The sequence below is a fragment of the Oenanthe melanoleuca genome, chromosome 4A, assembly GCF_029582105.1.
Source record: "Oenanthe melanoleuca isolate GR-GAL-2019-014 chromosome 4A, OMel1.0, whole genome shotgun sequence".
Lineage (NCBI taxonomy): Eukaryota > Metazoa > Chordata > Aves > Passeriformes > Muscicapidae > Oenanthe > Oenanthe melanoleuca.
In genome coordinates, this window is record NC_079338.1 from 6,561,538 (window position 1) to 6,588,086 (window position 26,549).

The 26,549-nt window shown below is 40.1% G+C and overlaps 1 protein-coding gene across 5 annotated transcripts in view; it reads left to right on the top strand.

Moving 5' to 3' along the window:
• The window catches only part of AFF2 (ALF transcription elongation factor 2), a 334,567-nt gene extending 309,873 nt beyond the window's left edge, over positions 1-24,694 (top strand). For 3 of the 5 annotated variants that reach the window (XM_056491312.1, XM_056491314.1, XM_056491313.1), the window contains exons 17-23: positions 1,895-1,966; positions 2,323-2,416; positions 5,119-5,166; positions 5,669-5,718; positions 10,755-10,969; positions 15,416-19,108; positions 19,139-24,694. In XM_056491312.1, the coding sequence (XP_056347287.1) occupies positions 1,895-1,966; positions 2,323-2,416; positions 5,119-5,166; positions 5,669-5,718; positions 10,755-10,969; positions 15,416-15,537 (601 nt within the window). In that variant the 3' untranslated portion in view covers positions 15,538-19,108; positions 19,139-24,694. The remainder of the gene's footprint in view (positions 1-1,894; positions 1,967-2,322; positions 2,417-5,118; positions 5,167-5,668; positions 5,719-10,754; positions 10,970-15,415; positions 19,109-19,138) is intronic. The other 2 variants (XM_056491315.1, XM_056491316.1) reach the window with 1 other exon arrangement.
• Positions 24,695-26,549: the final 1,855 nt, after the last annotated feature.

Genomic DNA, 26,549 nt, shown 5'->3' on the forward strand with positions numbered 1-26,549 from the left:
TTAAAGAAATATTCTTTAAAGAAGGGAGTGCATCTTCGTAGGACCCTGCATTTATTTTTGATTTTATTTAAGAAAACCACACAGCCTGGTTGAAATTGTTGTTCCTTAGTCCAGCAGTCTGTCTGTTCAGAGTGCACCAAAAAGCTTTGTTTACCCACAGCATGTGAACTACTTAAATCAGGGAATGGCAGCTCCAGGAGTGGCTCACAAAAGAGCAGGACCTGCAGGGAGTCAGGTGAGGGCACAGCTCTGTCCTGGGGTGACTGGCACACCTCAGCATCAGCAGCCCTGCTGCCTTGCTGCTTCTGGCACAGTCCTGCTGCAGCCTATGGACAGGTAGACTTTGACATGGAAGCAGCACCTGACCTGCTTCTGGAACTGCTTTTGACTGTGGAAGAATCTGGAGAATTTGTTATAGTAAATCTCCAAAATATAAATAGTTTAAGTCAGTTGAGATTAATTCCACCACCTACCACCAAAAGTAGAGTTTAATTTACTGATTGTCATATGCTGCATCTTGTAGCAGCTAGTGAGACTGATTTGTCCATTTAATTGCTGTCAGACATGGACAAAAGGTGATTTCCCAGATGAGCAGGAGACTGGTACAGGCTAAGTAAAACTCCAAGGACAAAGACACAGTTCTTGTGGGCTATGGTGGGTGCTAGATGTACAAGCAAAGTATGTGGCTGTGCACACAATGCTTTCTCAGTGTAGCTGCTAGCATTAACATAGGTTTTATAGAGGAAGATTTTTCTCATTTTTACTCCTCCCTTCATCAGAAACACAATTTTCCCCTTTTGCACTTAGCTGTGTCTGCCCTGAGTATCTGCATCAGACACCTATTTGTGAAAGCAAGTGGAGCATCAAAGAGAGCAGGACTATCAGAGATCTGACTGTCAAATGTGTTTTAAGTTAATGGCAATGCTGAAATCCCCAAGTGACATAGATCTTTGTGTTTGATCACATTCACCCAATCTGACTAGAAGCACAATACCCAAGAGCAGGTGGGACAGGACTGGAGGAAGCACTCCAGGTGGGGTGGTAGCTGCAGGCTGGGGCTGAGGCTGGGTGGTGGGAGCAAGGCAAGGGAGAGCAGCACAGCTGCCTGCGCTCCATTACTTCATTGTAAATGAGAACTCATCAAGACTGCCTGGATACCTTAAAACTTCCTTACGCAACGCTAAACCTTATTACTTATTCTAACACAAGTACCTGTGAAATTGCATTAGGGCTCAGAACAATGATTATATGCAATGAATTGATTTTCAAGAGACTAATGCATAGAATGGAGTGTGCTCAGTTAAAGGAAAAAAATGACAGAGAGCAATACTCAGTCGTTGATCATCCAAGTGCTGGACAGCAGCAATTAAATAGAGAGGGAAGATCAAGTACACAAGATCCATAAATTAATGAACCCAAGAATAAAAAAAGCTGTGAACATGACCTTTCCTGTATATAAAGTAATTTTCTGTATAAAATATATTAAAAGCTTTGAAGAAGCATTTATGAGAAGGATTTTGAAGATATTATTCAATCCCAAAGTATTGTATGTAAAACCCTATTATATATTACTTTACACTTCAGTACATGTAGGACCAAGATCTTATCCTTCTGGTCAACACTCATCCCAAATGTTTGCAGGACTCAGCCTAGTTGGCTGGATATAATATCATTAATATGCCCAAGAATAGTTCACCTTATTGGCCCAAAAAAATTGTTTTTAAGTGATTTACTTAAGGCCTCCAGATTTTAAGAGGTGCTTTCTGTTGAGTTTTATACTGATCTCTTCATTACAGAACACTGTGACCAATAACTGTTCAGGGGGAAAAGAATATCTGATTATTTTTGGAAACATCTTAATTCTCTATTTCTTATCTCTCACCTTTCTGACAAGGTATGCAATGAGACTCAAGAATTTCACAGGCTCTTCTGCCACAGAAGGGGACAAGAAATTAGCAGTTTTATGGTAAGTCCCTTTGTGACAATGAGAGAAGCATCTAAATTCTTAAGGAGGACTTTAAAAGTACTGAATTACTTAAGCAGCTTACAGAAGATCATTATTCTTGTTTTCCATTAAACTATTAAAGGATAACTAGTGGATTTCTTCAGCAGCTGACTAAACATTTATTCTTCTAATTTACACTCTTATCAAGATGGGATTTTAATGCTTTTGACCACTTTTTTTTTCTCCATTTGGTTCTGTTTCAAAATGTAACCTTAGAACAGAAACTGCAAAATATAGGTCAGCTTTTTTTTTTTTTTTACAGTTTATACGTTTCATTAAGCAATGGAATTAACATAATCCTTTCCTAATTACCACAGCTACCGATGCTTATCACTTCTCTATTTGAGAATGTTTAAACTAAAGAAGGACCATGCTATGAAGTACTCCAGATCTCTGATGGAATATTTTAAGGTAATCTTTATTCTGTTTAATTTATTGATATGAAATGAAGTTCATACCAGTACTGAGAGCTCTCACAAGTATAACTGCATGACTTAAAAGTCCCTCATTTAACCTCTCCCCTGGGAAATGCAGGCAGGATGGCTGCCAGGGAATGGGGACAGAAGTGATTTGGGGGATTTTTGGGTTAGTTACTCAATTCAAAGGACCATACTCAGTAATTGCACAAAAATAACATTATTCTCAACACCATGTAATGTTTATGCAAGTTTCTGATTCTTTCAAGGTTTCAATGTGCAAGTGATTATGAACTGACCCCCAATGAACCACAGTAAAGCAATTATTTAGGCTGTAGTTTCTTAAGTTTAGATTTTAGATTCAGTGAGATTTCCTGAAGCTTATTGCAGTTTCACAGATTTCTCCTTTTATTCCTGTGGAACTTCAAATTACCTTATCTATATCCTGAAGGTTTCCTTTACCTTAAATTGAGTGGAGATCTGATGGGTCATGACTTGGGGATGTTTTGTTTTACCTTGTCAAATGCTGTTTACCCAGTGTAAGAATGACAAATCCTCACTGTTCCTAGATTAAGAGATAAATAGAATCTTTCTTCAGCTGTGAGGTTTTGATATTTATATTTCACTGGTTAATGCTGTTTGAAGCATAATTTTATTTTTTTTTTACTTTATTGCTATATATTATTCTATAATTTTTAAATTATACTGGCTTATCAGCCCATCAGTCTTTTTTTGTTTTGGTGTTTTTAGACTGTGAATTTTTTCCAGGCTTTGGTGTATTGGTACTGCAAACCAGTAAAAACCTCTAACACTGCAGTTTTCATGTTTTCATGTAAATGGTGATAAAGTGGTCCTTCTGCTGTAGAACCCCAGTACTATCATGGTAGCAGCCATAGTCCTGACTAACCATGTGTCCTCTATGTGTGTCTCTGTGCAACTTCAGTAATGTTAGTCCTAATCTTGTGCTTAATTGGAGGCTCTCTTGTACCGTTAGGAGTGCCTCTGTTGTGTTCATGGAGTTTTCAGCCAGGGATTTGCACAACAGATTAAATTTGAACTACACACATTTGTAACCTCAGCATTTTCATGAAATGTATTCCAGCCACTTCAGGTTTTATCCAGGATGAATGTATATTGAATCTTAAAAAAAGGATTTTTAGACAAATAAACCTTTTCTGCAGAAAGTAATTATTTCTTTGACAAAAAAGGCAGGAGCAGGGGAGTTTCTCTTGCCTTAAAGCCTTAGCTGAGGAAGTAGGCAAAATGAAGAACATATTTACTACTCCCAGCATAAGAAAATGTCTTTTAATGTAAATTAAAATAAGAGGAAAAAAGTAAAAATGCAATAAAATAGACGAATCAGGAATGCTAGGCATAGTCATCCAGTTGAAGCTAAGTGTTTCAGTTAGTTTGTGTGCATGCTATGTGCACTGTAACTCATTTGCTGGAAGCAGTGTTTGAGTGTATACAGATTATATGTTCAGGTTATTTCTGTAATAAAGGCACAGGAGGAGAAGAGAAAAGAATGGGAGCTATTAACTATGTTAGTTTTGTATTGCTGCACCATGTTCTCTGTGTTCACTAGCAAGGATCTGTAATACAAATGAAACAGATTAACTGTTTGAATAGAGTTGTTACTCAAACTTTTACGCAATTTTAACTGCAAAAAACAGCCCACTGTTTACAGCAGAGCTGGGGAGGAATTTTTCAGCTAAATTATTCTTTATATTTTCCTCAAAATGCCACTTGGTCCGAATTGAAACCATCTGTGGACAGAACTGTTTCTGATTAATTTCCAATTAAAAGCTTCAAAATTATACCCTTGACATTTCAAAACAGAAAATAGCCATTTAATCATGAAAGAAATTTTGAAGTTTAGAGGCAACTTGAAGTAAAATACCACTAAAGTGATAATATTTTAAATTGAAATCAAACCTTTTGTAATTGGAAAAAAAGTGACATCCTGTGATGTATTTCCTCTGAAAGTTTGAGGAAGATTTTCGTTTTTTGAAAATAAGTTGTCAGTAGTCATTGAAATATATTTGCTAAATATTTTCATTATCAAATAACTGCTTCTAGACAATTGAGATCTAGTCTTAATCTTGACAGAGATATTATTTATCTCTAGGTACTGTTGGGAGCAATCCCCAGACAGAAGAAATTAACAATAAAAGCTTCTTCTCCATTTCTGAAGACTTTCCAGAGCAATTTAGGATCTCTCTTTTTCCCACATATGCTCCATATGCTCTGTGCTGTGAAACACCCCCAAGTCATGCACACATCCTCTGTGACAAGCAGTAGCTGCTGTGCAGAAATGCCCATACCAGGCCATACTTTGGACAATGTTTTCTGCTTTGCTCCGAAATGTTGGTCTATGAGCTGTGGTTTAGAAGTCAAGGGTACTATCTGTGCTTCACTGAATCTCCGTGCCTCCCATGCAAAATAGCAATTACAGTAACCAGATGAGTGTTGTAATAATGTTGGTAATACTTTTCGGAGAACTTGTAAAACTTGATTGAATTTTCACTGTGCATGCTGACTTCTCAGCAAGGGAGCTGAATGATTGTTTTCAGAGGGCACACACAGATAGCCTCAGCCCTGATACTGCCACTTTGTATGGGAACTAAGATGCCACTCAGTCTGAGCAAGACTGAAAAAACCTGGGCTTTATTGTTGCTCGGCAATCTTTTTGTACAGGGTTTTACAAGGTGCTACACAGACGTGAAAGCCAGAATGAGTAAGCAGGTAAGGAAAGTCAATTTGTGCAACTAAAATATATGAAAACAAAGGTATTCAAACAGATCCTTACTAAAAATTTTATTTATACTACTGTCTGAATCCCAAGCCACCTTCCCTAAGCAACTTGGGAGGGATCAATTTCAATAAAACATCAAGCCAAATTCTTTTTGTGTCTTAAAAAATATTGAAGGTCCCTCTAAAGATAAGCAGTCATTTGCACTCTGAAGAACTTATTTTGTAGAATAAGTTTCAGTGGTAATTAAACCACTTCTTTGTGACCTACATCTGCTTTTACTGGAATTTATTCCCTCTTTCATCAAATTATTTTAAAGCTACTTGTTGGAACCTACCAATCATCCACCAGCCACTTAATTATGGGACTGATGTGCAGAGCTTTTCTGCTCCATGCACTGTAGCTCTTGCAATGAAAAGGGGGAATGCTGAGCCTTGTGTCATCACTTCATGTACTTGCATCACCTGTATTTACATTTTGGTTTTGTACTTACAGAACTCTTCTAAAGCCTCACAGGCCCCCTCACCTTGGGGCGGCAATGGAAAGTGAGTATTTTCTGCTGAGTACTTCTGCCTGGGAACAAAAGGAGGGGAGGTGGTTTTGCTCCTCTAAAGACGAAGGGCAGGTCATGGGATTAGTGTTTTGGGAGCTGCAGATGTGTTTCTAACATGTTTCCTGTAGAAACTGTTTTTCTGGGCTACAGAATTGATCATACAGCTGCCTTGGGCTCATGGGGGTGAGGGGCTCCCACTGGACCAAGTCAGATTCCCCTGTGAGCCATCCAGTGTTGGTAGGAAGAAAGAGCTGAATCACACCTTTGTACAAAGCCCCTTAAGTCTAAAATCAGACACAGTGAGTCTGTGCTGAATTCTTTGACAGTTTACCTCTCAAGCCAGATAAAGGCCATAAAAAATATCAGTTAATTAGCTGGCAAGTACCATGTCACTTTAGGAAGCCAAAGTAAAGCCTTCATTGCAATGATTTTTCAATGATTCATTCAGCAAATGAAAGACCAATGAATATTTCATTGATGTATGGTAAGTGCTGTTTAATAAAACTGAAGGTATAATAGTGATGAAAATGCGAAGGCACTTAGTCAGCCAATTATCAGTGGCTTCATATTAACGTTAAAACACCCTCACCTCAGATATGAAGTCAGGGTAATGCAGTTATGATCTTCTGTTCAGTGGAGGTGCATTGCTGCTGCATCCTTGCCTTTATCTTCCAATGGCAGTTGCCATCTGGTGCACATTTCTCCTGCTTCTTTGTCCTGGTCACATATCCAGATACAAGTAAAACAAAGGTGAAGGACTTCACTTTTTTTCCCATCTTTATTTGAGTAGGCTAAATTCTAGGTGAAAATTATTATTGTTAATGGTCTCTTTCTGGTGGTTCAGAAGCAGAAATTACTTTTAGACACACCAAGGAAACAAAGAAGGAGGGGTTGAAGTCTAGCACACAAAGAACTGAAGTTTTCAAACACACTTTGTTCTCAATCAGTGCAATATTGAAAATTCCAACATTTTGCTTAAAGTATTGCCTCAAATAATTCAAAGTATTTTGGGGTATAGATATGTGTATATATACACACCCCAAATACTCAAAGTTATTTTGAATACGTATGTATAGAGCTAATAAAGTATAGATTGTAACACAAACTAAGGTGATGAAATTAGAAATCACTTTATATAAAATCTGAAAAGATATTTTAACACTGGAAAAGCAACTACTAAATTAAATTATTTATTATGTGCCAGTTTTTCCAGACATGTAAGTGTCAGAGAAACATTGTATTGTAATAAAAATACTTAAATGTTAACGTAAAGTTTTAGTGATGAAATAGACCATGGAGCATAACATCTCTTTTGTTCCTTAAGAAGGGGCTTGTACATAAACATTTAATGGAGCAAAAGTTATCCTTTTATTCCTGTCCTATTATAGACCCCTATGAAGTGTGTGCTCCGCAGGTGATGACATTTCCCTCACTATTTAAACGAGCTATTAGGTGGCCAGGTTTGAGAATAAGTGGGTTTTGACTGGAGGAGAAAATTCTTGTCTGGCCACAAAGTATGCAGCAGAAACCCAGCCTTCAGGTCAGCATCACTTCTAACATAACACTCAGCTGATCAGTCTCTTCCCACTAACTTTGGACATAAGGCAGGAAAGCTCTGAAAATGCACATCTCTGTCTTTTATTTAGAGCAGGAAGCACTTGACATGTGAGAGTAACTGAGTGACAAGGCCTTGTTATAATAGCATTATTATGCCACTTGTGATCCAAGGCACAAAGACCACAGTGCAGACTCAGGTCTTGTGTCCCCTCCGTGTGGGGTCTTAGAAAAAAACAGCTCTCCAGCTGCCTCAGAGGTGCCATCTATCTCAGGTGGCTCTCACTGGCTCCAAGGTTTGTCACAGGCCTGGTGCTGCCATTGGCAGCTTGTGCACTGCCTTCCCCAGGTCTACTTGCTCTACTGTTTTCTCTTACTTCCTTGCAAATTTGTGTCAGACGGTGTCCTAGTTTGAAGGACAGATGTCTGCCAATAAAGGCAGAAGAAGCTTCTCTCTGAAATGGAGAATGTAAACCCTCTTCCTCCAAATTGTTATTATAATTTTGAAATTAAGGGGCTCTCAGGCAAAGATATGGGAATTAGGAATAACAGTTCTTTACTAGGAAAATTAAAATAGAAATGCAGTATTACAAAAAACAGTCCCAACCCTGACAGAGTCAGAATCCAACCTGACACCCCGTCAGTCAGTCAGGGTGTTGATAGCAGTCCAATTAAATGGGCTACAGTCCCCCTGCAATGACAGATGTTGTTCAGCTGAAGCAGTGCTCCTGTAGAAGGCGCAGTTTTCCTCTGAAGGTCCAGGGATGATGTGGAAAAGGTCCAGTTTTCCTCTGGAATCCAGTGGAAAGATGGTATCTTTGTTGTCCAAAATCTCAGTTTTTATCTAGGTGGGAAAGGCTTGGCTCCTCCCCTGGCTGGAGCATCTCCCAATGGGATGATGTAATTTTATCAGTCATACAGTGGGACTAAATGGCCCAGCAGCAGATGATATCTTCCTGGAGGGAGAATGGGCTGTGGAAAAGAAAAAGATGATTGCCCCACCTAGTCTTAAAGATGGCCCATTAGCAGATAATATGTGCCATGGAGATAAGGATCACTGCCCCAACTGGCTTCAACAAATGGTGATAGAATACACATTTTTGGTCACATCCTATATTGCAACCTGAGACAGACAGGAAAAGAATTCACACACCACAGAAAAAAAGACTGAACACCATCGGCATCATGTGGCATCACTGGGTATAGAGCAGCAGCCTGGTGCAGGATGCAGGGACAGTGGGGTAATCTCAAATTTTTTTTTTTTTTTCAAAGCAAAGCTTATCCATTGCCATGGAGTGTAGTCTAATCAGGATCTCAGATTCATCAAAAATCACAGCTTGGCTTACTGGAATTTTTGCCTACTCGTTTGAGAGGGATGTGAACCTCTACAAAGTTGGGCCAGGTTCCATCCTGGCAATGAAACAAATTTTCCCTAGTTTCATTACAGAAATGTTTCCCACCTCTAGCAACAGAAAGCACAAAATACAGAGATTTAGTAGACTCACCACAGTAATAATGGCTGTGCATAACAGGGTAAATCCAATGAACAATGTGCTTTATTTGGCAGAAGTGCATCAGCTGGTTGGAAGTGGCTCTAACAAAATACTCTTGGTCTCTTCAGATACTTATCATGTTTAACTGCTCCCAGACCTAATTTAGTATAGTTCAGCTCTTCTGTGCAATAAAGACACTGTGGCAAGTCAGGTAACCAGGATGTTTTGAGACTTAAAAATAGTGTTTGTGCATTGGGACATGCTTAAACTCTAAGCCATAAGCTGGGTAAAAAGCTACAAGCTACCAAATCAATGTGATCTCCAGCTCTGGAAAAAGTATGTATCACAGGAGCCAGTTGTTGAGCTCAGGTAGTAGCAGAATAGCTGGAAAATCTGCAGCAAAAGCTGTTGCCATCGATGCCTTTCAGTCCAAGGCTGTGCTGTTGTCAGTCTGTCCTGCAGCACCTGCGAGATGTCAGCAGATCTGTGCTCCTGCAGGGCCATTGACAGTGGCCTTTAAAGCCAAGAGGCCAAGCCCTTCTGTCTTGGTCTTCAGATCAGACTCAGTGACTGAGCTTGATGCTTTTGCGTAGTATGAGGCATCTGCAGATGCATGTCCAGGGAGGCGTTGCAACATCCCTGTCTGGAGAGTTTTGCTCTCTCTGCTTCATGCAGAGCGTGCCAGGAGTCTCTTGGTCCCGCATCTCAAGTGTATTCTACATTAAATAGAATGCTTTTGTTTAGGCAAATGCTTCCAAATGTGTGAAGGAAATTACATCCAGCTGGGGCTGGTCACCAGTGGTGCTCCCCAGGGCTTGGTACTGTTTCATATCTTCACTGATGATCAGGAGCCCCTTTGATCTTGAAGGGGATTGAGGGCACCCTCAGTTGGTTTGTGGATGACACCAAGTTGGGCCAGACTGTGGATCTGCTGAAGGGTGGCTTGTTTTACTTCTCCCAAGTAACTAGTGATGGGACAAGAGGAAATAGCCTAAAGTTGTACCAGGAGAGGTTTAGATTGGAGGAGATAAGGAATAATTTCTTCACCAAAAGGGTCATCAAACACTGGAATAGGCTGCCCAGGGACTTGGTTGAATTGCCTTCGCTGGGGGAATTTTAAAATGTCTTTGTGTAGACATGGCATATGGGGACATGTGCTACTGAGGACTTGATAGTTCTGGATTAACTGCTCAACTCAATGATCTTAAAGGTATTTTCCAACCTGAACAGCTCCATGATCCTATAAATTTTCAAAGAAAATAGCTGTTCTGTGAGCATTCAGCACTACACAGCTCTAAACAAGAGCGTGCTGTGCTGACCGCTGCACTGCCTGCAGCCAGCAGGTGATTTCTAATTGATGGTGTTAGAATTAAAGGAAAATCTATATTAGAACATTAGTGCCTCACAGTGTAGGTAACTTAAAACACTGTGCTGTGCAGAACTGTGTGAATGAACTGTAGGCAATTAGAAGAAATCTCCATAGCCTTAAAGAATGCCATGGATATATTCATAATCCTACAGTGTCCTCAAGTCCTAATACTGCTCTGCAGGGTGCTTTTAAGACTTGCCCTTTACTTATTGTGGTGACTGTTTTTGGAGCAAACTGTCATTGTAGTTTCCAGAAAATACTTTGATAATAAGCCAATATTGCACATTGAGTGCTTTCTAACTGCCATTGCAGCTTCTGGCAGCAGGTAGAAAAATCATTACATTTATGAGATGCTTCTTTCTCTGAAAGATTGCTCTATTTTTATGATACTTCTTTTCTTTTTTAAATAACAGCTTCATTTAAAATGGAGAATTAAATCCCTTTTTATTTTCAGTCATTCCCAGTTTATAAGCTGTCCTTTCTCATAAAGTCAGGAGGTACCACTGCACACTCTCCCTTGACTGGGGTGCAGAGTTAACTTTTCAAGTGCATTTAGGATGGCAGTGAAGTGGGGCATGTGAGGGGGTCTCACTCTATCTCTCCCTCTTGCAGGAGCACAGAAACCCCCTCGCCCATGTCCCTGAGCCCATCCCCCATCAGCTCTGCTGGAAGCAGCACGGGCACCGCCAGCTCATCCTCGGTGGGGACCATCACCATCCCCCAGCGCATCCACCACATGGCTGCCAGCCACGTCAACATCACCAACAATGTCCTGCGCAGCTACGAGCACTGGGACATGGCTGACAAGCTGACCAAGGAGAACAAAGGTGCTGCCCTCTCTGCTTTTCTGTGTCCCCTTTGGCTCCCCAGCTTTAGTTTTCCCTGTATTCTCTGGATTTGGACCCAGAACCACCGCATCTAAGATCACAACTGTGACAGCTTGAGCAAACAGACCAAATCTGCTTGCTGGTCGCTGCAGCCAATGAATATCTTCTCTTGTCAGGCACAGAGGGAGATGTGTAACACATGCTGAACATGGGGTTATCTGAGCAGCTGGCAAATAATTTAGCAAACTCAAGCCCCAAGTGATGAGAACTTTTAAGTCTGCAAATTCGTTCACAGTTTCAGCCTCTTCTAGAGCACCAAGGTTATTTTCAGACTGCTCTGTCAATGGGTTTAAGACTATTAAAATGCTAGCTAGGATAATAAGCAAACATTAGATGTTATGTTTATGTGGTGAGTCCAATTAGGAGATGTCCGCTGAAAGCCATGACCTTGACTCTCCTATGACTGGATTGCAAATCTGCTTTTATATTCCTAATAACAAAATGTAAGTCTTTACCACAGTCATTTCAAAGCAGTTATGGCAAGCAGTTTGTGACTGGGTTATATCAAGTATAGTGAAGTGGCTGAGATTTAACTGAGGGATAAATTTGGCCTATTGTTGGCCAGCTTTGAACTTCCCCATGACAGTGTAATTATTCCAGCTTTGGGCTTACACAAATCACTGAGAAAGCTTCCTTTGACACTAGAGGTGCAGAGCCTAACTAGGAAATAGTCTCATCATGAGTTGGCTCATTCTCTTAAATTATAGTGAGATTTCAGTTGGCCGACTTGTCCTGACAAATGTGCTTGCTGTATGCAGTTTGATCTTACTCCTATTAATGTCAGTGGCAAATTTCCCCTCATTTAGAGAAACTGAGCTTGATATTTATAGAGTTTTATGTCTGAATGGTAGGTCATAATGATCCATCCCTGGATGAGGAACAATAATAGAAGTTCTGTCCAGTCCTCCCCACTGCTTCTTGTCTTTGTTCACATTGATTAATTTAGTAGCAGTGCAGTCATTTTGGATTTTTTCCATAGCTGCATCCATTTTCACAAAATGTGAAAGCAATTCCCTGTCAAATGTAATGCAGAATGTTACAGCGGGAATGCAGAAGGATGCCCTGATAGGAGGAAGAGATGGTGATAATCTTGTAATTAGCCCTGTGTGTTGTGGAGTTGTTAAATGTTCTACTTGGTATTAAATCAAAATAACTCAGGCATTCAGCCAGCAGACAGAAAATGTACGCAGCCACTGCTGTTATCATTCCTAGAGCTGGATGAGAAAAAACCTGCTGACTCTCTTTCTGCATTTTCCTCCCTACTCTCTTCTTTGTTCTCATTTTGATTTACAATCAAATAAACCCAGTTCTGCAAAGCCATATAGCAATACTCTTTAATCAGATGGGTAGTCCCTTTGACTTTACTGGAACTGGATGCATGAATAAGCATTTCTCACATGAGAAAGGCATTTAAGGTTGCAACCTGTTCTTTCATATCTTGTTTCACAACCTGCAGACATGTTACAAAGAATGCAAAGTTTGTGTAACTTCAAATTTCATTTAAGTATAAACCATCGGAGAGAGATCAGAGTTTCCTACATGCTATAGCATGTCTGCCTTTATATATTTTCTGGAAAGATACCTCATTTCTAATTAAGTACTTGATTTAAAGTTGTGTGCTTAAACACAAATTGCAATTTGAAAAATTCATGGTGTAGCAAAATGTGTATGAGGTCTGTTGCAGTACTCCACAGGTCTTCATCATACCACATGAGGGATTCTCTTTAGAAAAGGATGTATTCAAGACACTTTGATGTAAGAAATTTTGCAGTGTTTCATGAAAACTGGCTGTAATTGTTTTAGTAGATGTCATCTGCACTTCTCAAATAATTCAAAGCACCTTTATTTTGTTGGCTGGAACAGGACTCACCCCTTTCTTTGTAGTGATCTCCAGTCCATCTTTGCCAGCTGTCTCAGCTCTGATGCACTGCCCAAGCTCTGGTGCACTGGCCTGTGGTCTGGGGCTTCAAAACTGCCCTGTGACAGCAAACAGGACAGTGCAAACCCCAGACTCTGATGATCTGAGTCCCAGATCATCATTTGGTCTCTCTCTCAGGAGCTTGGGCAGTCAGTTCATTATAAAAAATGAGGTTTTTCCATGGAAATAGAAATTATATCAAAACCAGAAAAAACCCATAAACCTGCAAAGAAACCACAAAAAGATAAAATTTTAGTTCCTTTAAAAAAAAACCAACAACCAGATTCAGTCACTTTTGTGAGTTTTTGTGGTCAGCTTTCATTGTTTCTGTTGTCTTCTGAATCATAGGGTGCGTCTTGCATAGGAATATGTCCTTCGTGATCTGTCCTGCGATGGGTATAAAAACTGTGGCCTAATAGCAATTACCTCTGGGTCTTACTGCTGTCATAAATGTTTCTTAGGTCATGCCCATGCAGTCACAAGAAATTTCCTCCACATTGCAGGAGCTCTGCAGCCGCCCCTTGTCCACGGCTGTCAGCTTAGGTTTTGTGCTCCTCTGTGTCTGCCTGCACACTCCCAGTTTGAACTTGACTCGTGTCCAGCTGGCTCAGAGCAACAAGACAGAAGCCTTTCTTTGTCAGCCTGACAAAAGATGTGCCATTAAAATAAAAATGCATAGCAAGACGGAGAACAGCAGAACTGTGACCTGCCAAGCTGATCTGGTTTGAAAAGGAAAGCAGGAACATACTGCCATGTACCTCAGATGGAATTTCCCCTGGTCCACAGAGTTGAGAATGTGGGGAGAATAGATGGAGTTTGGCATAAGTCTGTGTCTGTAACAGGCCAAACTAAACTGCAGATTTCCCAAAGCTCGTGGGATGATTTGTGTTGGATCACCTAAAGTGGTGTTGTTCACCATCTATAACATCAAACTCTCAGCTGACTTTACAAGATCAGATCATTTTTTAATGCTTCTGAAGAAAGAAGGATTTCTTCTCTGCAGTAGAAAGCTATCAGCTCTGTAGGGAGCAAGACCTGTTCTCTCACGCATAAACATATTAAGTGGCTTCAGTGCTTGTAGCTTTTTCAAGAAATGTTAACCTGAAATTAGGCTTTAAGGTGAATTCTCAGTGTTTAAAGCAATTATTGTTTATTTGAGCCTAGAATGAAATCTCTAGAATGCAAGCAAGATACTGCATTATTTCATTTCAAAATGTATTGATTTTACACTGAAGGAGGGGAATGAATGATAGAGAAAGGAAGATTAAAAGTAGCTGCTGGCTGCATCATCTGAGCAGCACTGGTGCTAGCCCTGAGCTCTCCTTATGCTTGCCTCCAGCCAAATCACTTTGTGCTCTGATACTGCTGCTCCCAGACTGACCAGGGTCAGGCTGTCAATACTTGGATAGAAGACCTCAAAGCAGCACTTACTTGCTGAAGAAAGTACTGATAATGATTTTGTACCCGGCATCTGCTCTCCTGAAGTGCAGCCAATGCAGTGCTGGCTAGCTCAGTGCACTGGATTGCAGACAGGGTGAGAATGTGAGAGCTCAGCCATTCCTTACTGTGATTGTTGGTTGTTATCTGAGCTCTGAGGGGCTTTAACTGAGAGTGGGTTCCCACTTGCCTAAATATAGAGTAAGTGTTGTATATGTGGGAATGCCTGTGCCCCAGCATAAAGAACTGTGGGAGAATACCAGACACAATTCAGTTCTCCATTGACAGCAATTAGGAAAGGTCTGTTGGCCCTAACAGGATTAGTCTTTCACCCAGAGAGCATCTAACACATGACATAAAGTAAACTGGTGTGTCGCTTCCTAACTGGGGCTCTCTGTTCAGTGACTTCCTGTTAACCCTTCCTGACTAGGAATCCCAGGGTTGGGATTCTTCCCCATTAGAGATTCCCATCTCCAAGGTGTTGTTTTCCTGCTGTGTTGTCTCTCTCCTCTTCCTCCCCCACTCCCATCCCACACATCCTCTGGGCCTGCAGCTGCAGTAGGATTAGCAGATGGCCAAAACTGCTGCAATGTCAGTAACAGAAATTAGAGGGTGAGAAAAAGAGCAAGAAAAGTCTTCTAGTCCAGAAAGACCCAATCTAGCCCTTCATGTCTGGGAAAGAGTACAGCATGGAAAAATAATGCAAGATTTCACTGCCAGCTATTTAAATCATACAGTCAGCAAACCTAATCTCAAAAAACTGACAGTGCAGATCATCAGAGTTGAAGGAAGACTGCTGGCAACCACTCATGCCATCCTGTGGTAGACTTCCAGCATGGATAATCTAATTTGGTTTGTTTCAATATATCGTTGTTTAAATTCTTTCTTACGGACTATGTGCTCATGTGCACAACTATCTTTAGAACTTACTACTACACTGTGCTGCTTCTGAGTGGAAAATGATGGTAAATCATACCTATATTTCTGTACCATTGCCTGAAACAATTGCTTCTGTTTCTTGTGTATTGCAGAATTCTTTCTAGACCTGGACTCAGTGATGGGACCCTTAACACAACACAGCAGTATGACCAATCTGGTTCGTTACATTCGCCAGGGACTCCACTGGCTCCGCATTGAGGCTCATTTGTTGTAGTGACTGCTGCCCTGTTCATGACATCCCCATTCTTCTACCTCTACCAGCGCAGAGACGATCACTGGTGGAACTCCACTCATTTTTGGAAGTTTATTCATGTAACTTCATTTTTATTGCCTTTTTTAATACCCTATCTATTGGAAGTAGAAGTCACCATAAATGAAAGTTATGACTCAAGAGCAGTATGTGTTGTACCATCGAATCCTTTTTGACAATTTTCTATGCCTTGTGTCTCCTGGATCCTGCCATCCTTATGTGCTTTATGGAGCGGTACATTACCTGCAGTATTGTTTTAAGTCCATGCTGCCTTCAAGTGAAAACAAGAAAAGCACTTTGAGAAGATATGGATTCCTGAGAAATAGTACAAAGCAACTTAAATATTTGATGGTATATATGAGAAGTCCCTTCTGAAATAAATTGGTAGAAGTTATAGCTATTCATTCAAAATCATCTTCTGAACCCGAACCAAGCTTTTTGACGCTAATTCTGGCATCATTACCTGACTCAGTACATTCCTAAGATTTCTTACTTCCTATAGGTTTAATCTCTAAAAGAAAATGTTGAATATCTTACAGGTACATAATGTAAGATCACCAAAGGTGTTAAGAGGTAAAAGGTTGAAGGAATGCCTCATTAAAGAATGATGACACACTATGCAATGAGGTTTTGATATTCCATTCTTCCTGTTTATTGTTGGCTTAATAATTTCAGTAGGCAGCAGAATTTATTGAAATTTTTAGGCGGTTTCAAAATGTTAGCTTTCTTAGTCTTATCTACCATTCCTGAATTTTGTTTCTGTTTTACTGTTTAGTCTCAAACAAATACTTATCCAATATTTCTTAGAACAATCTCTCCTTGCATAGTGACTCACTGAAAGCAGATTTTAACAGGACTGCTGCACTCTAAGCATTGATATTGTATGTAGAATGCCATTAACAAGTGTATGCAGATTCTTCATGAATTATCTAGAAGTTTAACTAACTAGCCACTGTTGAAACATTGTAATTCCATTTGGCATCAATTTTCACCTGTTTTGTTCATTTCAGAGCATTAGAAACAAACAGTATTATCTTGCTATCTTGAAAACAATGTCAAATTAAATAAAATCACCAGATTTACCCAAAAGCAATATAACATTTGTTTAATAATGGCCATGAATACTTCAGTCAGATTACCTTTTTTCCAAGCTCTGCATCTGTTTACCCATGCTATCATGTTTTGGACCATTCCTCTAATGCGTGAATAATAATGAGACAATTCAGATAGAATTTCAAAGCAATTGTGAATAAATTGCACCATTTCACATTTGCTCTTTCGTCTTATTTTTTTTCCCTGTTATAAACTGCACCGCTCTTCTGGTGCCACTACAAGGAGCACTGGTGCATGAAACAAAACAAAATGAATTTATATCAATAATTCACAAAACTTTAAGTGGTCTCATCTCATTCTTGATATAATGCCTGCATACCTTACTGAACTGTAAATTCCATTTCTATAAACAGAAAATGCTCATAGCAATGTAAATATTATTCTGTCTCATCTCATTGAAATAATACAATATGCGTATTAAATGCCATCCAGATATTAGTTAATTGCAATTACCTTATGCTTTATACACCTGTATATTTTTTAATCTGGTGAGTTATTAGATTCTACTGACTGGATTGAGACCAGATAAATAGGACAAATTTGCATTTAAAAGGTTCAGACTGTTAAGATTTTTAGATCGGGCCTTAGATATTTGCAATAAGAGTAGTTTATGGTCTCTGCCTAGTGCACATTTAAGACAAACGTTTCTGTAGCTGTTGAATATTAGCTCCCTGTAGTGCTACCTTTTCTTAAAAATCAGTAATTCCCAACATTTTGTTCCACAAGACTGGAAGTCTAAACATAGCCAACGTGCATCATGAGAGGAATCATCCAGTGTAGGGTTTTCTGCAAAGGACATTTGCAGAACATGCACATCCTGTATTATCTGCACATTCCTGTTCCTGAAGTGGTTGAGTCACCCTTACCTGTTCGCTAAGGGTTTCGGTAACATGGCTGCAACCTGAATCTGGCACATTGGTCACACTGACTCTGGCCCCAGTAGCTAATTAATAAAATTAATAAAACGGCAGTGAGAACTATTCAGGAATGTAGATGAATGGTGGTGGTCGGGTTTTTTTAAAGAAAAAGAAAATGAAACATTTGAAATAATTTTTTTAACAGGTTGAGTACTTGAGTTGAAGTAAGGTTGGGCTAGTTTTGTCATAAGCCAGAGTTTTCCATTCTCTTTTCAAGTAACTATTCAGTCTAATTAAATGCATTGTCATCACTTGCTCCTTTAATGTTGATTGAAATCCAAGACTTCCGTGCATTTACAAGGGATAGCGATGTCTTGAAATACAGTCTTTGGACACAGGACTCTTCAGAGTTTGCTGCAGTCACTCAGTGATCACCATGTATTATCTTTTCCCCATTGCTTGTGGTAAACAGGCTCCTATCTCTAAATTTATCCCATGTTCACAATCTTTTGCTTAAACAGCTTAAGGAATTAGACCTCCTGATTTTTGTATCCTGTGACTTAGGTTGAAATGTATGCTGAATCAATGGCATGATGATAAGAAGTCCAGCAGTCAAGTCTAGGATCACAAGCCAACTTACTATTTAGCAGTCTTGTTTCAAAAGCGGCTTAGAAACAAATTAAATATGGAGAGTAAATTACTGTCTTATCTCTGGGGATGATGCTTCTTTTGGATTAGTTGTTAAGGATTATTGCACTTTTACAGGCACTATATTCATCTCATTTCAATTGCCAACATGTCATCTTCATGGAATCATTTTACCCCTTAAAATATTACTTCTAGCAGAGCTAATCAAATGAGATTGTTTGTTTGTTTCAATTCATGGGAAAGTAGCATGACTGTGCTTGGGCATTTGCAATGTCTACACTTAAAACTGCCCAATTCAGGCTTTCAAACTCATGAACCAAGCACCAAAAATTACAAGATTGGCTTAAAGTTGTGATTTGGGGTTTTTTTGGTTTTGGTATTTGGTTTTGTTTTGTTTTGTTTTAGGGGTTTGTTTTGGTTTGGTTTGGTTTGGGGTTTTTTTAAATAAACTCTTTGGTTCTTGTATTGCCTTCTGGATGCTGAGGTTTGGGACTGATTTCATGACACAAGGGCAAGCCAAGGGCAGGAACTGACACATTTGATTTGAATAATGATAAACTGGAACAGTGATGTAATCTCTTGACTTATGTAGCTGGATTTAAGGACATCAAGTTTCTTAAAACATTGCCAGAACTGACAAGATTGTAATTTGTGACTCATGCCTGAGGAGGTTTGGAGCAATATAGAGAGTTCAGCAGTGAAGGGAACAGGCCTGTAAAGGGCTTAACTCAGGCATTTGGGGTGCAAGACCCAAGAGCAGCAAAGTCCTAAATGTTCAAGAGTGGCATTTACTTAGCACTTAACCTCCACTTCAAGGGCTGCAGCGGGTCTTAATGTGCAGGCAGAGTATCCAGCTCCAAGTGCAGTGATGTGTGTTGGGTGCTTGAGAGCAAGAAAGCCTTTTTGTGATAGTGTTGGTGGCAACTTTCACGGCTTGCATCTTATAGCTTAATCTCACTTTTTCTTACATTTTCTTTGGATGTTCAGTTATTTAAATATTCTCTCTGTGAATAGATTACCTCATTTATAAATTATCTCCATATATATTATATATATATATATTATCTGTTGATAGTTATGTAGGGATTTTTAAAAAGTAGTATTTGATATCTTCATTCCTCCTAAAGAAACAAAATAAGCCAATTGAATCTGGAATTTAATTTCCGTTTTTTTTAAATTTCACAAATTTTATTATTTTATACTATTATGGCAGTTTAGATTCACTGATGTTTTTAGATACTTCAGAATAAACTTTCGGTGAGGTTTTTATCAGCATTTAATGCTGTCTAAATAAAATTACTCCTTTTGTGGGTGTAAATTAACAGATAACAAAAATGGGGCTGGTAAGGATTGTGACTTAAGTATTATCATATTTCATTACTTGAAGTTCAGGAGAAACTCCATGCAGCACTGAATCAAGCCCATGAGTGTGTGTACACATCTGTGTGGACTTGAATGTGGATTTGCAGCAGAGAGTCCCTGCTCATTTCTTCATAGCACAGGAGAAAAGATATGGGAGCTGTAAAGAGAAAACATTCCTACCACTGCTCATTGTAGTGGCATTTATTCAAGTGTTCCTCTATAGTTTGTGCATAGTCCTGTTTGCATCTACTGCCTCTTGCAGACAATGAAGGTGTGCAGAAAGTAGCAACAACTCTGTCATTTTAGTCCTGTGGTCCCTAAAGTCAGTGTAAGAACTGAGTGTGCTGTGTCAATGTGCTGTTTTTTCAGGTTAACTCATTTGCCATAGACCAGTGTCTTGCAGTTTTAAGAAAGACAAAATATCTAACAAGTCACCAAAGAAAATTAAGTTGTCATTCTGAAGCAAGTGTAGAAGTGTCCCAGCTGTAGGCAGGCTGCGGATCAGTGGGTCTTTGCAAAGGGCCTTCTCTCTCAGCATCTCCCTGACCTCACCTGAACGCACTGAGAGTGAGGCAAAGGGGATTAAGATGGGAAACTAAGCTATGGTCCTTATGACATCTTCCAGCTTTACTTTACATGCTACTTTATAACTACAAATAAAACAAGTCAGTGTTGGGAGAGCTCAATTCCTCAGTTTCCAATAATCCTCTCAAACTTCCATGATATAACCAGAGCACACCAATGCATATAGACATTCTCTGTTGTCCAATGAGATATGTCTAGGGACATCTTTTGGTTGTATGACTTGATATTTAGCCTAAATGTATAGGCTAAAAGCTATTATGGTCTCCTTCATTACTGAAATCTCTCTGCAACCTTCCTGCCTGACTTAGAGAGTAGTCATCTTCTCCTCAGTACCCTTGTCAGACCTGCCTCTCTGATGGACTTGGTAGCTTTCCTTAAGCCATTTTGTTTCAGTGACGTTTTGTCTTCCAAGATCAGTGATTCTGATCATCTCACACCAGTTTAAACCTCTTGTGGTGGCTGATGAAGTTGGGATAATTCTGTTCAGATCTTGTGTTCAACTCAGGGGAGGATGTGGCTCTATAGAGAGATGAGAGCAAATTCAGGTGCAGATGAGTTGCTACATAAAACTGGTGTCAGATGAGAATCAAACCTGGCCTCATCAGGAGGCACTGCAGCAGAAATACTGTGATGAAAAGCTTTTCCCAGAACCACAGGGTGTGTATTGACATGTCAGGCAGCTCACTGGCACTGTAATCATATTAGGCAATGGTAAAGATGTCAAGAGTGATTTAAAGAAAGTGGGGCAAGCTGCTGTGTCTGACATTTTGAATTTAGGCTGAGTGTGCTTCTTGGGAAAGGGGACTTACTACTGTTGATGTGTCCTACAAAATAATACCTATACCATGGTGTCCTGTGAAATCAGAATACAGCACCACCATGTCCAATTCTTCAATGCACCTCAGAGTGCTACCTCATGTCACAGAGAGGTAATTCTTGTCACTACCCTGAAGTCACCATCCAGTTATAACATTATTTTTACTTTATTTTTACAACAGAAGCAAGGACCAAGCCCAAAGGCCCATTGGCCACATTAGGCATCATTGTGTGACCTGATGTTGCCTCCCACAGGCTGTGGAGCCTCACAGAGAACTCCTGAGCCCTCAGCCTGCTCCAAAACCCATGTTGGACTGCTACAGGACTGTGTGATGTGAATCCCCACATAGCCCTGTCCTCTGTACTGGGGGACCAGTGCTGTGCTCAAGAGGACTGAAGGGCCCCAGCCCCACTGCCTAGGTGAGCATAGCTGTGGCTCTGCATTTCTTTCAGGCCTTGGTCCTCTGCAGCTGCAGATGGGATTTGAGCACTCAGTTGTACTTACACTGCATCTGGAAATGCCAGTCAACAGAAGCCATGGACACGGCAACAGCATAGAACTTAGTCAATACCCACTGTACACAGAATTGGAATTTAAATTGTGGCATTCAAAGGACCACTTATGCTTGCAGAACTCCAACTAAGACCCATCTTTGCCAGTGTAAAAAGTCATGTGAGTGGACAATGCAGCTGATTGAGACTTGTTTTCTTCTTTGATTTTAACTGAGTTCCTCTATCTGCCAGTTCCATAAACTCTCTGAGCTAGATGTAAGTTTACTCACAGCTATGTGAGTGTCACCTTGTTGTAATACCATTGAAAGACTTGTCAAGTACAAATAGCCCTAATTTCCACTCAGTTATTTTCTTCTCAGAATTCAAAGGAAAGTCAGATTCTGAGGTGAATTGAATTGTTTTATTGAACAACAGTAACTACAATGAACCAAAATTTGAGCTAAGCAAACGTAACTTGGCTCAACTTGCAGAATTCATGGCACCAAATTCTGCTGTTATGTTGCATTAGTGTGTCTTACGGAGCTTGCTGAGTACTGTTTATCAAAGGAGATAACAAAAATGTCATAGCCTTACTGGAGTTATGTTTATTAGGCTAGAACTTGAGTTGCATTAAGCCAATTAATTGAATGGAATTCCATCCATTTTTGTTCTGGCTGGGCACTCATCTCACTGAAAGTAGTTCAAGGTCTCTGGACTAGAGCTGGAAGAGCTGAAAGCAGATTTGCCCTTCGACCAGACCATGTGTTGACTCAGCCCTTGCTCAGGGAAACCACCTTTTACTTCAGTGACAAGTAACAATGTTATGGACATAGAGAAGCTTTGACCCACTGGCAGGAGATATTTACCCTTGAATTTGAATAGTGGATAGCAACATAAATGTTTTATTTATAGCAGAGGTAGAGTACAAGTTCCTCAGCTCATGTAAACTGGTATAGAGTACTGATTTCAGTGAAGTTAATCCAATATGCACACACCAAGGAGCAAACCCTCTAACCCTAGACTAATTTTTGCCAGTGTATCTCTATGCAGATAAACTCTCAAAACTTTTATCATCATGCCTTTTTACTGATCATGCCATTGAAATGATTAATATACCATAATCCTTGCCTGTGAGGAAATACTATACCTGCAAAACTATACAATGTAAAGCACATCATAAAACTGCTTTAGACCACAGTCTGGAGACACGTTATCAGAAACAAGACGAACAGAGCATCTTTTGATCTGATGTTGATTACACCTCACTCTGCACTTCCAAAGCTGAGGTTTTCATACAGACTGAGTGATGGCTGAGTGAAAGCTTCAGCTGATGTGCCTCTAAGTAGCTCTGTGGATGTCAGTGCTGATTTACACCAGCTGAGAAACCAGTCCTCTCCCTTTTCATATTGTTCTGTATGCCCTAATGCAGCTTTATAGATGCACACGGAGGCTGAGCGTATATTGAACTATTCTGATTCAGCATCAGATAAGCTCTGCTAAAAAACTGGAGGGTAATTTCTGCCTGCCATCTAGGTTTGCACATATATGTTTTGGGTTTAACTAAAGGCATGTTGCACTTTCATTACCTCTCAGTTTAAATATTTACTGGCATCAGCATTAGCTTGCATAGAAAAATGGCAAATAAATTCAAACATATCATAAATGCTCTCAGTCTAGAGATGGAATCTGTTACTTTGGTCCAAAGACATTGCAGCAGGCTAAAGTGGTTTTTCTAAGCCAAATGGGTTCTGTACATTTAGAAGTGATGGCAAATATTTATCTTGGCCCAATTCTGTTCTTCCCCTGAGCATCCTGGTCGGCAGGTTGCTCCACTGAAGTCCACAGAAGTAACTGTGTGAATTGGTGCTCAGTACACAGATTGCAGGAGCAGGCACTGAATATGTTAGGTTGCTGCAATCGGGTTTAATTTTAGCCATATGTGTCATTTGAGGACATTTAAAAATTATGTACATTTTATCCAAACTGACAGTCCTTGTATTTCCATAACATATTGTATAATTTATTCCTGTCTGTATTTTTGCCATCTCTGGATTGCATATCTTCTGAATCTTAAATGCTGGGGTTTTTTTAAATCCACATTCAAAAGGTCTAGGACATACCATCACAGAATATGAAAACAAGTCAAAGATCTGGTGATGTTTTGCTTTGGTTTTGAGCTCTCCTTCTGTTTGTGTTTTGGCTTGTCTATGGTACTCCCAGAATTTTTGTAATGGCTCAACTCAATGAAAGTTCCTTCCTGTCTTTTTTGGGGAAGGGGGGCGGGGGGGGGTGGGGAGGGGAACAAAAAAAAAAAAAAAAAAAAAAAAGCAAAAAAAAAGCAAAATACAACTAAGGCTCAGGAAAAGCAATCCTGGCACACTTGGTGGGTGTGTTTGCTCTTCCTAGCTGTCCTGATTTTTTAACCCCACCATGTTGGGAGTAGTCTAGTCTATGGGTTTTTTCACCCACCATTTCTGGCTGTTGTGGCAAATACTATTTTTTTTTTCTTTTGTGTGTGTGCGTGCGCATGTATAATTAACCAAAATATCAGGAAAATTTATATATGCTTTCTTCTTGTTCCTGGAAATAGAGCAACATTATGACCTTATGGTCTTCCAGCAAAATTTAGATTTAATTTCTGCATTGCAGTGCAACTTAATTAGCTATTGGAATTAGATTATGGTTTACTAAATGGCCTTTTACCTTATGTTCTTATGTTCTTACTTTTTATTTACTATTGAAGTACTCTTTTTTTTTTCTCATGTGTGCAAGTATCATATCAATAATCATTGCAATTCCACAAAGTGTCTTTGTTTTGAACAAGCATGTTATTCTTGTAAAGTTTTAAGTATAAGTTACAATGTTTTGTACAGACCAAGGTAACTGTTAAAATGTCAAGCAATTACTGAAATGTTGTATAGTTATAAAAGTTTGATTTCTTTTGCTTTATATGTATAAAATTGTATCTTGCCTGTTTTGCTTTGTATTTCCAACGTGTTGCACAATTATGCATTTTGTTTACATTTGTTCCTTCTTCAGAAAAAAAAAAAAAAAAAAAGAAATAACAGTAATACTTTATGTACAAACATTTTAAATGTACTTTTGTTGTTTTTAAACACAATGTCTCTGTACAAATAATATTGGTTGAACTGGTACATTCGTGTCTCTCATAGAGGGATTAATTATACTGCCAGTGCATTGAATTATTTAAAAAAAAAAAGTAAAATAAAATTTTTATGAAAATGTAACCCATTTTATCACTATAAATTATTCTGTCTTCTGCTATTTTGTCATTCTCCTCCCAGGATACAATAAGTATGGTACAGTAAGTACTGTTTGTGGGAGAGCTGTCATTGGTTTTAATTTTTAATCAATGTGTTTGTGTCATTGTGGCAACTTACAATGACTTGATGTTAGAAAATAAGGTAGTGCTGATACCAGCTGTGAGGTAACGGGATCAATAATGTGCTTTCCCCATCCCTGAGAGGCCTCAGCTGCAAATCCTGTCTGTCCAAACCCAACCCCGAGAGCAGAGGGGCCAGGCTATCAGGGAGGGCTCCTTTGGACGAGCAGTCCAGTGTGACTGAAGTGGTGCCACTCAGCATTGCTGAGCCTCTGCGTGCCTTGGTCCCCAGGGGCTTCCCAGCATGACAAAACTGGGAATGCCAGGTTTTACATTATCACTGCAGAAATAGCTCTGAGAGGCAGTGCCAGGAATACCAGCTCAGAAGAGATGTAAAGAGCTCTCTGGAGATGCAGAGCAACATGTGATGTGGCTGCCCAGTGCAAGGCTGAGCACTCGGTGCTGCTGCTCATGGGGCAAGCGAGGTCGAGGTGCCCGCAGGGAGAGACGAAATGCAGCTCTCCCGACACAAAGTCCATCTCAGGTTGCTGTCTCCAAGCAAAAGAAGCCATTGCTGTGGTTTGCTTGTGGCTCCCCACGCTCCCAGTCCTGCTGAGAACAGTCCCATCTCAGGATGGAGAGTTGCGTGCTCTGGAGGTGCTGCAGGAAGGCAAGGCTGGGAGGCAGCTGGTGGGGACATCTCATCCCAGATGGTGTTGGGGAGGGGGTGGTGAGCCTGGGTACAGATAGTGTCACAGAAGAATGCCTGGAGAGCCACACCAGTAGGTGTTAGTCTGGATTTGAGGCTGAGTATGTGTTGTAATGTCCCCCCTAGAACAAAGGGCCAGTAGCTGTTATCTCCCAACTTCTCAGCACCATTGTGACCTTATGAAGCAGCTTAAAGCTCTCTGGGCTGACCAGACTTTTCCATCATCCCACTTGTGTGAATAGTTACCTGTAAAATGGGTGCTGGAGGCCCAGTCCTTCTTAGGCATAAGACACTTCAGAAAGAAATCTGGAATGGGTGTTTGGAGTGTCCAAGGAGACAGGAAATATCCTCTATGGATATCTCAGAGAGACATTGTTTGGATCAGCAGGAGGAAGGGCAGGTGTGATGCTTCGTGTGCCATTCACTCCTCCCTGTGTTCTTTTCATCTTCTGGGCATGCCCAGAAACCCTCTTGAAGCTTGACTTCAGACTGGCACCTCATGTCATTCCCTGCATGTGTAACCTTGTAATCAGCTGTGAAGTGTTTTGTGATCCCAGCTATGAATGATGAATGGCTCCACATAAACTTGTACTATACAGCACTGTTAGTGTGACTGCTTAATTCAGAAAAAACTCAAAACCTCTGGAAATAAAAAAGGGATAATTTTTCATACAGTACATGGGATTCCCACAGGAGCAAAAGATGCCACTCTGCTGAGTAGGAGAAATGTCTCCCCCAAGTATGGCAATGTCAGGGATAATGGAAGATTGGCATTTGGATGCTCATTTTCAGATGCAATTTCACAACCTCAGGCAAGGTATTGTGTGCCCTGTTCCACAGCCAAGGAGACATCTTCCCTCCCTCCCTGGCTGGGGCTGAGGCAACAGAGTAGGATGTTCATAAGGGCTATGAAAAGCTCAAGTGAGAGAAGAAAGCACTATGGTTTGGCAGACAGTTAAGATGATTTAACTGCACAACTCTCTCAGGAATGAGTTTTGCCCATGACAAGCTGCTCTAGACTATAGGATGTTTCATTGCTAGCACAAAAAAT